The 16,293-nt window shown below is 34.2% G+C and overlaps 1 protein-coding gene across 1 annotated transcript in view; it reads right to left on the bottom strand.

Annotated features, from left to right (window-relative positions):
* Window positions 1-16,293, bottom strand: part of Dnah14 (dynein axonemal heavy chain 14) — a 376,944-nt gene that overhangs the window by 94,069 nt on the left and 266,582 nt on the right. The window contains exons 54-60 of the mRNA XM_046419847.2: window positions 14,076-14,273; window positions 13,135-13,296; window positions 10,862-11,053; window positions 9,484-9,665; window positions 5,129-5,237; window positions 4,532-4,657; window positions 1,100-1,194 (exon numbers count right to left, since the gene is read on the bottom strand). Coding sequence (XP_046275803.1) covers window positions 1,100-1,194; window positions 4,532-4,657; window positions 5,129-5,237; window positions 9,484-9,665; window positions 10,862-11,053; window positions 13,135-13,296; window positions 14,076-14,273 — 1,064 coding nt within the window. The remainder of the gene's footprint in view (window positions 1-1,099; window positions 1,195-4,531; window positions 4,658-5,128; window positions 5,238-9,483; window positions 9,666-10,861; window positions 11,054-13,134; window positions 13,297-14,075; window positions 14,274-16,293) is intronic.

Raw genomic sequence — 16,293 nt, 5'->3', positions numbered from 1 at the left:
GGAAATCTTTGCAAGATACTCCTCTAGGGCTGGGGTTGTAGCTTAGTGGTAGAATGCTTGCCTCACATATGTGAGGCCCTGGGTTCGATCCTCAGCACCACATAAAAATAAACAAATAAAAATAAAGGTATTGTGTCCATCTCAACTAAAAAAAATTAAAAAATACTCCTCTAATAGGAATGTATTAAAGAACTCCAAAAACTTAACACCAAACAACACAATTAATAAATGGGGAAAAATTAATCAGACACTTCTCAAAAGAAGAATACAAATGGCTGACAAATATATGAAAAAAATGTTCAGCATCTCTAGCAACCAGGGAATGAGATTTCACCTCACTTCAGACAGAATGGCAATTATTAAGAATGAAAATAAGAAAAAAATATGGCATTTGCAAGATTTCTTAAATAGATAAAACTGAAGAACATCATGCTAAGTAAAATAAGCTGGACCCAGGAAGTCAAAAGTCAAATGTTTCCTTTCATATGCAGAAGTCAAACCAAAATAAGGGAAAAGAAAAGAAAAGGGGGGGGAGTCCCATGAAAACAGCAGAGAGATCTGAGGAGTAGAAGAAGGGAATTGAGGGGAGAAAGGAGGGAGGTGAAAAGGGAGGAACAGGGGAATGAAACTGATTATATTATCCTATGTACATATATGAATACACCACAGTGAATGTCACCTTTATGTATGTGTACAGTGCACTAATTAAAAAACTATTAATTAATAAGAGAAAGACTGGTCAAATAGAGGAAAGGAATAGGGGGAGGAAGTAGGGGAGGGAGAGGGAAAGTACTGGGACTGACTTAGAACAAATTAAATTCCATGCTTGTATAATTATATCAAATGAGCATCAATATTATGTATAAATATAATGTACTAATAAAAAATTCTAAAAATAACTACATGCCTTGCAATTGATAGCATCATAAAATTGACAACATACTGTATATACTACACATAATAAAAAATGTGAAGTAAACAAGATGAGTTAAAAAGGAATTAATCTAAAATTGCAGTAGAGAATTAATAACATTTATCATGAATTTATCATTTAATCTGAACTGTTCTAACTCAGAAGAAAGTTAAGTGAATTAGTTACCTTAATTCAGCAACATCAGATTTATCCAGGGCATTTAGACCAACAATTGCATTTTCTATAGCTGGTAGCACACTTTTTAGTTCATTGGCAGTTTTCTGTAATAAAAATTTAAGCCCCTAAATACATATGAGTGCATATAGTTGCAGATCTGACATATTTATGTCAAGATTTCTTAAATAGATTATATGTATATGTATATATATATATATATATATATATATATATATATATATAAATAGATATTTATGTGTTGAACCTGGAAAATATAATCTGACATTTTTATAATGCCTGTAAGTTATGCATCTTGTATGACTTAGGTCTGTGCACACATGCTTATACTGTTGTTTACATGTTTACATGGGTCATAGTCCTAAATGTAGTGTATTATCTCATAATCCCTGATGAGAAAGTATTGTTGTGGGGTTCTCACACAGAAAGACAGGGCACTGGAGCATTCTGAAGGTGCCATGTTATCTTCTTCATGATTCTGAGGAAGTCCCTACATAGTATCACTGAGAAGCAAAAACACTGATTGGCTTCTGCCTTCTCTTTTTAGACTCAGTGTAGTATTAAGAATGCCCTTTTGAGGAGTGGTTCAATTAAAGGGGGGATTACTGTGGAGCTAAAAAAGTTCTTTACTTCTACATATCCTTTCCAAGTGCATGACAGGAACACTGCTGGTATGTTTTCAGGGTCATATGTTTTCGTTAAACTTGCTAAAATAAGACTTTTTCACTATACTCACTTAGGACCAATTTCTCTTTCTACTTTGCCTCACTCATTGTCAACTATCCTTTCATGGCTGTGGACATTTTTGGGATCTAGCTAAAGAGCTGAATTAGGAATTATATTTCTGCTGCTCACCATGAATTCCCTGTATAATAAAGTTATTGTAAGTTATCTGGAATGGGAATGGCTTCCAGAAATACTTCTGTTGTCCACTGTTCCAACTTTCCTGGTGATGTGACATTAATGTGCAGGGTAAGAAGTCATACTACAATATAAACTTCTCCTGTTGTGCTTGGCAGAAGAAATTACGTGGTTAGCAGGGGGAAAACAAGGTTTGCTATGTATTGGTCAGGAGCTGATCTGTTGAAAATCCTTCCATTTATTAGATGTACAAAATTGTAAGCCAAGGTTTGGATTTTCACTGACACATACTCAAAATGGAAGTATGAGTACACTTGATAAGCAGCGTTTACTATTCTAAATCTACCATGGATTTCTTAAATGAGAATTGTGAAAAACAGAATAAATCAGAATTTATAGTTTTTAAATTAATTATTGTTCCACTTAGAAAACTTCATTGAAATAAGTGAGAAATTATAGATTGCTAATATAATTGAAAAAAGTGCTTTCTTGAATATAAATTCTATCATCTATCTATTTACAAACTTGTGGAATAGGAAATAAAATAATTAACTGATAAGTCACTTTTAGATTTTAGAGATTATAAGTACAGTGAGTAGCGAATCATAATGAGAAATTTTAGATCATACCAAAAGTAATAATTTATTAAGAGGAAAATTGCATGAGGATATAAGTGGCTCTGGGTTTTTAAATAATCCAGGTAATGAAGAAGAATAACTCATATGATCATGTTAGGAAAATTTATATTTCTTGCTAAGTTTATAAGAAATATTGACATTAATGAAAAGAATATAAACGTCAGGAAATACTTATATAAAGAAGACTTGATGGAAAACTGGTCAATAAATGTCATTTTAAACAGTATTTAAAATTAATCACTCACAAATGATCTTGAAATGCCATTACCCCTTATTCCAAGTTTGACAGCTATTCTAAAAATGTTCATGATATTGTCAATAATGAGTTTATAAAGTTGGAGGAAAGTTGTAAACTATCAAATGTTGAGAGCCAGAGTCAGAATGATGCCTGGCATTTGCCAGAGGGAATGTTTGAAAAGTGATGCCAGCAAACCATTGAGATGATGATTTGAGTTAAGCTATATATAATTGCTGTGATGCTGGATTGATTGTATTGTATATTTGACCTTTACTGTCGGGCAATGGGGCGGCTCTTGCTGCCTGGGGAACCTGCTACTTTGGAGTTCTCCGGGGATTCCTGGAGGGTTCGCGTTGGTTGGGAAAGGTCCGGAGGAGGGATTTCCGGTTGGTGTGGTGTGTGCCAGGAGGAGCCATGTGGGTGGCGTTAGAGAGAGGTTTCCGGGGAGAGTGCGTGGAGTGTGCTGGTGGAGTTCGGAAATAAAGTTTGTTCCTGCTTGCTTGAGTGGCTCGTGATTTGTGCCCAGCCAGACTGCGGCAATCAAAAATGGGTAGGTAGCTTGAAAAGATTTCTGACAGGGAACTTTGGATTGAAAGTAATGCTGATTGGCTGGGGATGTGGCTCAAGCGGTAGCGTGTTTGCCTGGCAGGCTCTGGGTTCTATCCTCAGCACCACATACAAATAAAGATGTTGTGTCCACCGCAAACTAAAAAATAAATATTAAAAAATTCTCTCTCTCTTAAAAAAAAAAAAGAAAGTAATGCTGATAAATGGAAGCAGAATGACAGCAAAAAAAAAAAAAAAAAAAAAAAAAAAGCCAGGTTGATGCTTTTCTTATTCCTGACATGAACTTTTCTTGAGCCAGTTTACAAGGGAAAAATCAATAGTGAGCTAGTCAGATCTGAAAAAAAGCCAACCAAAACATTTTGAAATTACCAAGAGGACTACTTGAACTACATATTCAAATTCACTATGGTTCAGAATAAACCTTGTCCTAAGTTTTTATTGTGCTTTGGGATATTAGCCAATGGCAGTAGCACTTATATGTAATTTGTAAATAAATAATTATACACATACTGGTGTGTATGTGTGTGTGTGTGTGTGTGTATTTTAATTGATAAAATTCAACAAAGACATGAAAGAAGTCCCACTCTCCATAGCATGAGAGACTATTGATGGAACAGAGTTAAGCACTGGGAAATCTGATGAATCACACTGGGTTCTGCTGGTATTTTGACCAGACAGTATAGTTAGGAATAGCCAATTTAAAAATAGGTCTATTCAGTGAACAAAAGAAGTGATATAAACCAAGAACCTAGGTCCTAGAACTGTTTTGTTTCTTGCAGATGTTCCTTTTGGAGGCCAAATGTATTTTTAAAATTAATTAATTAGTTAATTAATTTTTATTAGTGTACTATAGTTATATATTTTTGAGATGGTCTTGAATGATTTTCTGTCATTGAAACCATCAGAGCCTCTAGGAGTGCTGATTAGTCAAGGACAGGGACCAGGCATCTTTGTACTCCCTATTTTCATTTAATAGTGTGCTGTGTGTAGTGGGGACTCAATAAATATTTGTTGGGATAAAAATAAAAAGCATTCATAGTTGGTCTGATGTTTATGTTGGGGGTTAGAAAATAATTTTTCAAATCTAAAATATTTTTATTGTCTATATTTTAATTTTACCTGAGCATAATCTTCCACAATTCTTACTTCTTCTGCCATAATTTCTTCATCCTGTTTAACAAGTATCTGAACTTTCTCAACTACTTGTGAATCTTTCTCAAGTTTTTCCATCAGAACTTCTATTTCCTAATGAACCAAATGAGTTTTCTTAGAATAAATTTTGAAACATGATCCCTTTTGAAAGGAGAAATTAAAATAGCTCATTTTGTTATTATAAAATTTATCAAAGTCAGCTGAAATACTTCTACTTAGAATAGTTGATAGACTACAAGCCACCACAGCATATTTCATATGGATTTAACTAAGGAATCTCTCTGTATAATCTTCTATAGTTAGTTATATACCTAATGTTCACACTAAATTATTAAAATGTTATCAAGTTACTATTTTGCTATTATTGCTGGAATTCACCCCCCTCATTTTACAAATAAGAAAATTGAAACTAAAGGAGATAAAGTAATTTCTTCAAGTTTGCTCAGGTGCATGATAGTGCAGTTAGAATTCTAAGTCACCTTTGCCAGGTACCTGAGTCTTTGTGTTCAAGCAATGGTCTAGGTTAGACTATAAAATATTTAAGAGATTTAAAATCAAACATACCTTTGTTTTCTGTTCGATTTTAGGGCCAAGAATCAAGAGCTCCTCCTGCATTTCTGTAACTAGTGTGGTTGCTTCCAGGATCTTGGATTGACCTATGTGGAAACGGCACCTGAAGGAAAAAGAAAGCCTGGGCTGAGTCTTTTGGGTCTGAAGTGCTTGGACCCAGAAGTGTTTCAGATTTTGGAGTTTTTCAAGTTTTGGAATATTTCCATAGACCTTTCCAGTTGAGCCTCCCTTACCTGAAAATGCAAAGCCTGAAACTTTTTCAGCATTATGTTGGTGCTCAAAAAGTTTCGGATTTTGGATTTTTAGATTAGGGATGATGGATCCAAAGTTTAGGGATGCTCAACAACCTGTATTAAAAAGGTGTAAGACAACAAAATATTAGTGACATAATTTGATAGCATATCAAAGGCCAAGTGGGGTTAATTCCAGGGATGGAAGACTAGTTCAGTATTTGAAAGTAAATCATTATATTGACCATGACAAAATTCATGAAAATAACTCTTTTTTAAAATTGTTTCTTTAAACATAGTATATTCTATATAGTAGAATCCATTTTGACAAAAATTATACAAGCATGGAACATATATCTTATTCTGATTAGGACCCCATTCTTGTAGATATATATCATGATAGGATTCACTTATTTTCATATATATATATATATATATATACATAGGAAACTTATGTTAGATTCATTCTACTGTCTTTCCTATTCCTATCCCCCAATCCCGTCCCTTCATTCCCCTTTGTCTAATCTACTGAACTTCTTTTCCTTCCCTCCCTGCCTTTATTGTGGTTTAGCTCCCACATTTCAGAGAAAACATTTGACCTTTGGTTTTTTGGGATTGGCTTATTTCATTTAGCATGTTAGTCTCCAGATCTACCCATTTACTGGAAAATGTCTTTGTGGCTGAGTAATTTTCAATTATCCACAATTTTTTTATCCATTCATCATGATAAAAACTCCTATAAAACTAAGAATCAAGAGGAAGTCCCTCAATTTGATAAAGAATGGGTACATTAAAAATAAAATGAACTTTAGGGAAAATCTGAAAAAGAAAACTGGAAATCTGAGACTTATCTTCTAGTGGAGCATATCCTTGACAGGCCATTTAGGCTTTAAATATGATAATTCTCTAGAAGGGCACCTCCAATTTAAATAGAATATTTAATTATGAGGTTTGGGGTGGAGAAAAAGTCCTAATTGGCTGTAAGAGACCCAAACCACATAATCAACTCTTCCCAGTTTTTCTTATCCCATGTTTACCCCTGGAAAACTGGGGTAAGGGAATTTGTGTGTAGCAAGGAAGAGTTGGAAAATGGGTAACTATTGCCTCATATTTCTTCTACCACCTAGCCATACTTGCTAGATATTGGCCTGTTATGGATATTGATGATAAATCATCACAAATATAAAGTGACAACCCTTAGGGTGGCCCTGGTGGAAGATGTTCTAGGATAGTATGATGAATGCAGGGAAGAAACTGTTGAGCTATCCAGGCACATGTATGGATAAGACATGAGGAAGACTAACAAAAGGGAAAGTAATTGCAACACTTTTTTTTGCATCAATTTGATATGATCGTGTGATTTTTCTGCTAGGTCTATTAATATGCTGAATATATTGATTGACTTTCAAATACTGAGCCAGTCCTACATCCCTGGTTTGGCCATGATGTAAAATTACTTTTATATACTATCAAATTATATTTACTAATATTTTGTTTTGTCTTATACCTTCTTAATACATGTGAACATCCCTAATCCAAAAATACAAAACTTTTTTGAGCACCAGTGTGACACTTAAATGTACTGACTACATGGCTGCGAATGGATGGCAAAAACCCTGGCAGGTAAGGAGAGGATACCTTAGATGACAGGAGTTAGGAATGGAAGGAGGGCCAATTTATCACTCTTACCTCTAGTCTGTAGAGCATCTTGCCAATTTACTTAGGCTGTTGCCATCACTTCCAATTTAACTGATGATCAACAAAAAATTTAATCTAACAGAAATTTCTCAGGAGCTGCCAGCTCTAGTAGACAGACTAGTTGAACAATATAACCAGATTAACTTTCTGAACTTTGATATGATTCCTGTAACCTCATTATATTTACAGACTATCTCAACTGCTCTAGTATTGCGTTAGTCCTGCCCTATGTGATGTTGTTAACAAAAACTTAATAAAATTAGACTTTAAACCCACATTAGCAAAATACTACTATCAAGGCCTCTCCTCTGCGTTTTCTTCCTCCTTCCCCCCCTCCTTTCCCTCCTCCTCCTTCTTTTGCAGTACTGGGGGTTGAGCCCAGGGGTACTCTATCACTGAGCTACATCCCCAGGCCTTTTTATTTTTTATTTATTTTTCATTTTGAGACAGGTTCTCCTTAAGTTGCCAGAGTCACTTTTGAACTTACAATCCTCCAAAGACAGCTACAACTTCTTATGAAAACATCAGGCTTATGCTTCCTGTCACAGGCAAACTAATCTAAATTCTTTATCATCAATAGTGATGAAAAATCACATTGCCCTGCACGTCCTTTTGGCCAGTTGAGGCAGAGTATGTATGATTGCCAGTACTTCTTGATGCACCTGGATGAATAACATTTTTAACTGGTTTGGCTCCAGATAGGGAGCCTGGCTGTGTTCTATTCTCCAAGAGGGAGTCACAGACATGACTACTCTCATTCAGTATTCCCTAAGACAAACAATGGATTTGGTCCAAACCCCTATTGGTACAATTAATTAGGGCATCTGATGAAGTGGCTTATTTTAAAAATAATTGTTAGCTGGTCACATGACAGGTTGGGGGATGAACTTGTAGAGAAATGGTTGTATCAGATGGGCTTGGCAACCTTTCATGTCTCCACAGAGGTCATACAAGGCAAGGTTTAACTGCAACTAATTTAACTCTTAGCTCTTTGCTTTGAATAACAACACAGGAAAAGTCCTGTGGCAGACACTACTTAAGATGAGTAGTGATGAAAAATCACATTGCCCTGCATCCAGTTCACTTAAATTGAGGCTGAGGCTAAGCTAAACCTGAGTCAGGACATTTAGTGAGACAAAAAAGAAGTTTTTTTGTTTTGTTTTGGTACTGGGGATTGAACTCTCAGGGGCACTCAACCACTGAGCCACATCCTCAACCCTATTTTGTATTTTACTTAGAGACAGGATCTCACTGAGTTGCTTAGCACCTAGTTTTTTTTTTTTTTTTTTTTGCTGAGGCTGGCTTTAAACTCTTGATCCTCCTTTCTCAGCCCCCCAAGCTGCTTAGATTACAAGTGTGCGCTTCTGAGCCCAGCTTCCAATAAAATATTAATATTATCTATGAAGATAAATTAGAACAGTTTAAAATTTTCAAAATCTTGGAAGCATATTTCATCTAGAGCTTTGGATAAAAATTCAGCCTGATCAATACCTAGACATGAGTCTATGAGACAATAAAATATAAACCTAGTCAAGTCCAATGATCCTCTGGCCTGTAGAACTATAAGCTAAAATATTAATTTTTGTTAAAAACATTAAGTTTGAGCCAGTATAAAAGAAAATAGCTATAAAACCGTAGTAATAAAAATCTGATGCAGCTAGTATTCTAGTACTACAAAGTATCTGATGCTAAGGGCCAAAGCATTGGTTTTCCAACTTATTTTGGCAGCATTACTGAGTTTTGAGATGAAAATCTGACAAGTACTGTCAACTTATACATAAATAAAATAGGTCCTCTATGGTTCAATTGAAGCAATTTGCTGGGTTGAGACACTTTCTGTTGAGTATTAATTTGAACATAAATACTGATTTCACTGATATTACATGTCAAGTAATATTTTATTTCATATTCTCAATATGAAGCTGGAATTCTATATAGCTTTCTCAAAATTCCAGATAATAAATGTTATAAGTGCAATATAATAAAGGGGAACCACTTCCAATGGGGTTAGTTAAGGAAAGCCTGACTAGTAAAGAATGTAAATGTCAGATGAAGTTGCATGCAAACATTACAGCAGTTCATACCAGGTAATCTTTCATTTATCATCATGAGCTAACCAACAACTGTAAATTTTTTTTTTTTTTTTTTTTTTAATTTTTTATTGTGGGTTGTTCAAAACATTACAAATTTCTTGACATATCATATTCCACACTTTGATTAACTGTAAATTTTTGTTTCTTAAAATATGTTTGAAAACCACTGTCTTGAGACAATAAATAGTTATTGACAACATCCATAGATCTTAAAAATTCTTCAATATTTAGCTTTTTCCCCCATGGAAAAGGTAAATTGAGATCAACATTTTACAAATAAAAGCACCAATATAAAATACATGTTTATTATTTGGTCTCAAAGTCTTACCTCTTTATTTGCATTTCCTCTTTTTGTGACCTCAAAATGTATGAAAATGTTTCCATGAACTGCAAGTAGGTTCTGGGAGTGATATAATAATGCCTTCCAGTTTCTTGAAAATATTTTGGGATCAAGTCATTTATGCTTTTGTGGATTTGAACACATGTTGGGGCAAAATTTTCATTTAAGTTCTGAAGAATAATAATTTTTTTTAAGGATTAAAAAAGAGCAATATGGATTTACATAAATAAAAGAAAACTGAACACTGTGAATAACTAGAAATAGTTTATCATTTCTGAGATGTGGAGATGTAGAGAAAGATCCTGGCTAAATGGGACCATGAACTTATAAACTTTAATAATCGGGATAGTGGGAGAGGTAAGAAGAGGAAATCATATAACTAAAGATTAACAGCATATAGACTCATTCTCTTAGGCTTCACCCTTATTTTTGCTACAGCAAGGACTTAGGGCACCAGCATCAGTGGCCAGGGATTATGGTGCTTTTTTCATCTCTCAATTCCTTTCTTAAATAGTTATCAGCAGCAAGATACTCAAGGAAGTTTCCTTGAGTAAAACAGAGCTACAAAAATGTGAGGGACCAAAGGATGCATAGGTGGGTAAAAACCAGAATAGAAATGGCATCCCATTTGCTTACATTGGGAGAGAATTTAGGTTTAGACATAATTGAGTCCTTACTATCCATCTCCACTCCACCAATCCCAGATAATACCGGTCACTTTTAACCCAGATGCATTTTCTTTCTAGTTCCACTTGCCTCTATTCTTCTTGGGTTTTGCCATCTTTGGACACTTGGACAAGCAAGAATACAGTCCGTTTCTAAGTCCTGCCTTGAGTTTCAGGCTCCAGGCACTGACATCTTCTTTTGTCATCACTCTTTCCCCCCTTTCTATCATTTGGGTTATATGAGGTCTTTAATCACTCTAGAATAGATTCTTACTTATGGCTCATAAATTTGGAGCTAATTGTATGTTGTGGTTTTTGTTCTCATTTTTTTAAATAATTTTGCTGTTATAGTCAAGCTGAGCAATTTACAAGGCATACTCGAAGGCTGCAGAATCCTTACCATAGGATCTGCTATGAAAAATGCAGGTGGTTTTCCTTCATGGAAATCTCTGTTTACCATGGGGGGTAGAATAGTGAAGACACCCAGGCAGTGCAGAATCTGAGCGTAATTGAAATAGGGTGGGTAAGGGGGCAAAAAAGATCGGGAACTGATGAGGAGTCAAGATGAACAATTGACCCATTTTATAATTTGCCTTAGAAGTTGCCTATTTTTGCCCATCTAGGATTCATTGCTATTCAGAGATATAATGCTAGCAGATGCTAGTAATAAAATGAAACCTTCACTTGCTTTAGATATTTACCTCTTTGTTCTCTAAATCCACCTTTTCCATTAAGAAAGAGTTGGCTACAAGAAGGAGAGCTTCTTCTGGCCACTTATGGTACCAATCCATTGTGCAGGAGCTAATCATAGAAGGGTATGCTCTACAATTTTGGCGCAGGTTAGGTCCTGCAGGACTCATGATTATAAAAATATGAAGATATTTATGTATTCTCTGAAAATTAATGAAAACATTTTGTTAAAATGTAATTCAGTACTTTGGAAAAATATTATATTGAAAATTCCATTTAAAATATGCTTCAGTTCTTTCCTTAGTGGGTGGACTAGAGACTGATTAATTGTGCATTGAGTGTCTGCCAGCAACAGAGTCCTTCCCAGGGAACTCACAGTCCACAGAGCCATTCTGAGAACTCCTTTATGTGACTATACCCTCTTGGCTTCTGTTGGGTGGACCCAGTAGGAGAGGTTTGGACTCAGAACCCTCTTTTATGAAGGGGTTTGGTACTAGAGTTTTGTTGAGTAGGGGACCTTATATCAGTTGACCATGGGGCTGACTATTTGACTCTTTTTTTCTAGGGTGGTGTGCTTTTAGAGACCCACAAGACTCAAAGTGAGAAATGATCTGGTGAATTAAAGCTGAAAGGTACAGAGAGAAAGAAAAGATCCACAGAACAAATAGGGCACCGGAGGAGGTAGTAATAAACTCTCACAGCTAAAGGATTATGGCTAAGCAATGCTAGATGATATACATCTTTTTTTTAAGCAGGTCCCAGGTGAAGTGCTAGTTTCTTTGAAATTTGCCTATATTGCTTTTCCTCATCTGACCCTGTTCTTGGCAGTATTGGCCATGGGGCAGATTCCTTCCTTATGTCCATATGTCACTTTATAATAAATTTACATTCCTGAAAGCAGCCTCAGTGAATCATTGTTCCTTTTAACTCCGAGTCCACCTTGTACAAAATGATAATATCTTCAACTATCAAGCAACACATTTTGCTTTATAAGTATGGTAAAGTTGAAAAAAGACTAAAGGGTAAGATATTTCTTTTTTCCCCTCCTTCTTGACTGAAAAAATTTATAAAGGCAAATAAAACTTTTTAATGCAAATTTCATACAATACAGAAATGTTTAAAGTAAAAATGAAAGTACTTCTCTTTTTTTGACCCTTCCCCAAACTGCTACCTGAAAGTATCCAAAGTTAATAGTTTAAAGTGTACCTTTATTATTTTATTTTTATTATAAGATGCAGCAAATACTTTTTGAAAGCATTTATTTTACATATATATATATGTGTATATATATATATATATATATATAATTAAAATTGACTTCTAACTGGGGCTCTTGGTTTTTCATTTCTGGAGTGTACTATTCTCCATATTCCAAATCAGAATTTGTTATTCCTTCCCACTCACAATCTATTTAATAAACTAATTACTATAATAAGGCACTAGAGTACCACAAATTATCAGGATGACATTTGTTTTTTCTACCATGGCATCTGAAAATATAACTCAATCTGAGTATTCATTCATATTGCACACGTTCCCTATCAACTGTGGATTCTATTTCTGGATTTTGTTTTATTACAATATCCTCTTGCAGTAGATACTAAGGGTCTTTTGAGGAATGGTGGGAGACCAGGTTCAAATTTCAAATGACCCCAAGGTAGAAAAACCTGGCACTAGATATAAGTTAACCAGTGGTCCATCCCCAGTGAACACTGTGGCTTGAATAATCATGGCCACCCATTTAGTAAGCCACGGTTACCCATTGTGTGGAAAAACACAGAATGTCCAAGTCATTGGTCTAGTCTGTGTATATCATCAGACTGGTCTTTCACAGACTCCTGCTGCTCAGTTCATTATGAATATTGCTTGTTCTCTTTGGCCAATTTCTTTCGTATCCATCGTCTTCTGGTCAATTCTAGGGCTACTCAAAGGAATGAGAAAAATTCTTATTTTACACTCTTCCTGATTTGTTTCCAACATAGTTGAAAAGAAACCTCATTAACTGGGAAAGAATCTGAAAAATAATCTTGGGTTCTTTTAACAAAAATTTGTATTGCCTACAGCATTACTATTTTTTTTTTTAAACTGTGGATAACCAGACAGGCTCAAATAGTCGTTAATCTTTGACATATCTAAGATATGGAGTGTCCGTGTTTAGGGATAGTGATCATTATTTTAGCTTTAAAAACTCATATTTAACTTGAAAATCTTATACATAATTATAAATGTGGTCTGGTTTTAATTTAACATGACAATTTGATAAAGTTAATCCACAAAAAAGTACCTTTTGGAAGAATGCAAGTAAAGATTGTCTGTCATCCACATAGCCAGATTGTTCAGCCAAAGATCGAATCCTCATTGCGATAGAATCCAGCTCTTCATTTTCAAACAAGTTAGGTATTTTTCCTGAACTGACAGTGTAGCTCAAATCTTCCAAAAGTAATTTCTTAGGTGAAACATATATTTAGTCAGGAATGAGTAAATTATTCATATATTCTGCTCCTAACAAACTCAGAAAATAATAGTATTTAAGGGGAACTGAGGCTTTTCTTTTTTTTAAAAGCAAGCTAACTTCTTGATTCAATTCCATCAAATATACATTTTTTTTCTGAGTCAAAATAAGCTTCATTGATCCATCCATTCATTCAGATATTAGAGAAATATATACTTGGTATTGACAGTATGTCACATATCTACATTAAGTACTGAAGCAAGAGGTAAGGGAGGATGGGTATAGTAATGAACTGAGCAGGAATCTTGCTTCAAGCAATTCACAGAAATCCTGAATACATCTACATTTGAGTTTGAATAGTAGACAAACTAGAAATAACATGGCAGAGGGATTGTTTTCACTTAACCAAGTTCATCTCTCTATTAGGGTTTCAAATCCAATGAGATAGGAAAGAGAAGAGAAAAAGCAGGGAAAGAAACTCTACCTGAAGAATTATTATGAAAGTAGGAAACATTTTGCTTTTGAGAATAAAAATAAGTTTTCGAACAAAAGTTCCCACTCCTTTCAGCAGACTACAATTATTCAAAACTATGGCATGATTACAAATACATGAACTCTGTGGGCTATGATTAGGCAAGGGCAAAGAATAATGAAAAGAATTAATATAGTAGGCTAATTGGACTACGTATAAGTATTTTCTTTTTAAATATCAAATTACTTGGGGGTACATAAATATCAAACTTTAACAAATAATAAAGACAGAAAACACTTACATGTTCTAGGGATAAGTTAGAAACCATCAGAACAGTGGCATTCCCTTCTAACCCTGTTTGAAGAAACACCTTTTTAAGGACTTCTTTGAATTCTGTGTAGGCGTAATTGCGAGATACAGGCACTCGGTATAGTTTGTGTTCTGCCACATAACAGGCTAAGGTTGCACAAGTTTGTTTTCCACAGCCATCTGTTCCAATCTTTGAAAGAAAAAATATCCAATCCAACATATGATTTCTATAAATTTTCTGGGAGTCTGTCAATATACAAATTCGGCTTACTTGTGCTCAAAATTTTGTCAGTAAACATATTTTAGATGATTTTTATTTGTAACTTTTTAGGTGGTATATTAAAAATAATTTAAATATTTTAATCAAACTTTTACAAGGCACTTATTCACATTCAATATTTTAATAGCCTCTTGAAATATATGAAATATTTTTTTCTGAAAATATCATCATTATGTCACCATTGATATTTGATTCATTTATAAGAAACTAGACTAGATATTTATGTTCAGCAATAATGAATTCTCTTTTCTTTTCCTGCTAGTTTAGATGCTGATTTCTTCTTCTCTTTCTATGGCTTTGAGATGTAATGTTAGATTATTTATTTGTTGACACAATATCTTTTATTTTTTTATGTGGTGCTGAGGATCAAACCCAGCGCCTTGTGCATGCCAGGTGAGCACACTACTATTTGAGCCACATCCCCAGCCCAACTTTCTATTCTTTTAATGTATGAGCTCAATGAAATGAACTTTCCTCTTGGAACTGCCTTTATAATATCCCAGAAATTTTCATATGTTATATTGCTATTTTCATTTACCTCTAAGTATTTGTTAATTCTATCCCTGATTTCTTCTGCTTTCCATTGATCATTCAATAGTGTATTATTTAGTCTCCAGGTGTTAATGTAGCTTCTATTTTTTATTTTATTGTTGATTTCTAATTTTATTCCATTATGATCTGATAGAATGCAAGGCATTATCTCTACTTGTTTGTATTTGTTGAGTTGTTTTGTGGCCCAATATATGATCTATTTTAGAGAATGATGTGTGTGCCGCTGAAAAGAAAGTGTATTCAGTCACTGATGGATGAAATAGTCTATATGTATCTGTTAAGTCTAAATTATTAATTGTATTTTTTAGTTCTATAGCTTTTTTATTTACTTTTTGCTTGGAGGATCTATTGAGTAGTGAGAGAGGTGTGTTAAAGTCACCCAGTATTATTGTGTTGTGGTCTATTTGATTCTTAAAATTGAGATGGGTTTGTTTGATATACACAAATGCTCCATTTTGGGGAACATAACTATTTATGATTGTTATGTCTTGTTGATATATAATTCCCTTAAGCAGTATGAAATGATCTTCTTTGTTCCTGCTAATTAACTTTGGCTTAAAGTCCACTTTAGTTGATATGAGGATAAAAACCCTTGCTTGTTTATGTGATCCATATGAATGATATGTTTTTTCCCTATCCTTTTACCTTCTTTGCCTATGAGGTGAGTCTCTTGGAGACAGCATATTGTTGGGTCTTGTCTTTTCTATGTCTTTTGATTGAAGAGTTTAGGTCATTAACATTCAATATTATTGAGAAATGGTTTTCATTCCCTGTAATTTTGATTTATTTTAATTTGAATTAGTTTCTCCATTGACTGATTATTCTTCTAGTGTTGTTCTTCCCTTGTTTGTTTTCAGTTTTATTTTTCATTACTTCTTAATGAAATATTTAATTATAAATATACTGTAGTACAGGCTTTCTAGATGTGAATTCTTTTAAATTTTGTTTATCATGGAAGGTTTTTATTTTATCATTAATTCCGTAACTTAATTTTGTGGGTATAGTAATCTTGGCTGGCATTCATTTTCTTTCAGAGCTTTGTATATATTATTTAAGACTTAGCTTTTAGGGTTTGGGTTGAGAAATCATGAGAGATCAGATTGGTTTCCCTCTAAATGCGATCTGTCTATTTTCTCTGGTGGCCTTTAAAGTTCTATCCTTGTTCTGTATTTTAAGCATTTTAATAATAAAATGCTTTGGTGTGGGTCTGTTGTAATTTTGTGTACTTGGGATTTTGTAAGCTTTCTTGTAATTGATTTTCCATTTTATTCTTAAGGTTTGGGACATTTTCTCATATTATTTCATTGAAAAGATTGTGCATTCCATTGGTTTGCATGTCTGCACCTTCATCTATCCTGATAAATCTTAAATTAGGCCT

This window comes from Marmota monax, unplaced genomic scaffold (genome assembly GCF_021218885.2).
Source record: "Marmota monax isolate L192 unplaced genomic scaffold, Marmota_monax_Labrador192_F-V1.1 WCK01_AAM20220418_F8-fsc00153, whole genome shotgun sequence".
NCBI lineage: Eukaryota > Metazoa > Chordata > Mammalia > Rodentia > Sciuridae > Marmota > Marmota monax.
This window is presented reverse-complemented; position numbering and strand designations above follow the sequence as displayed.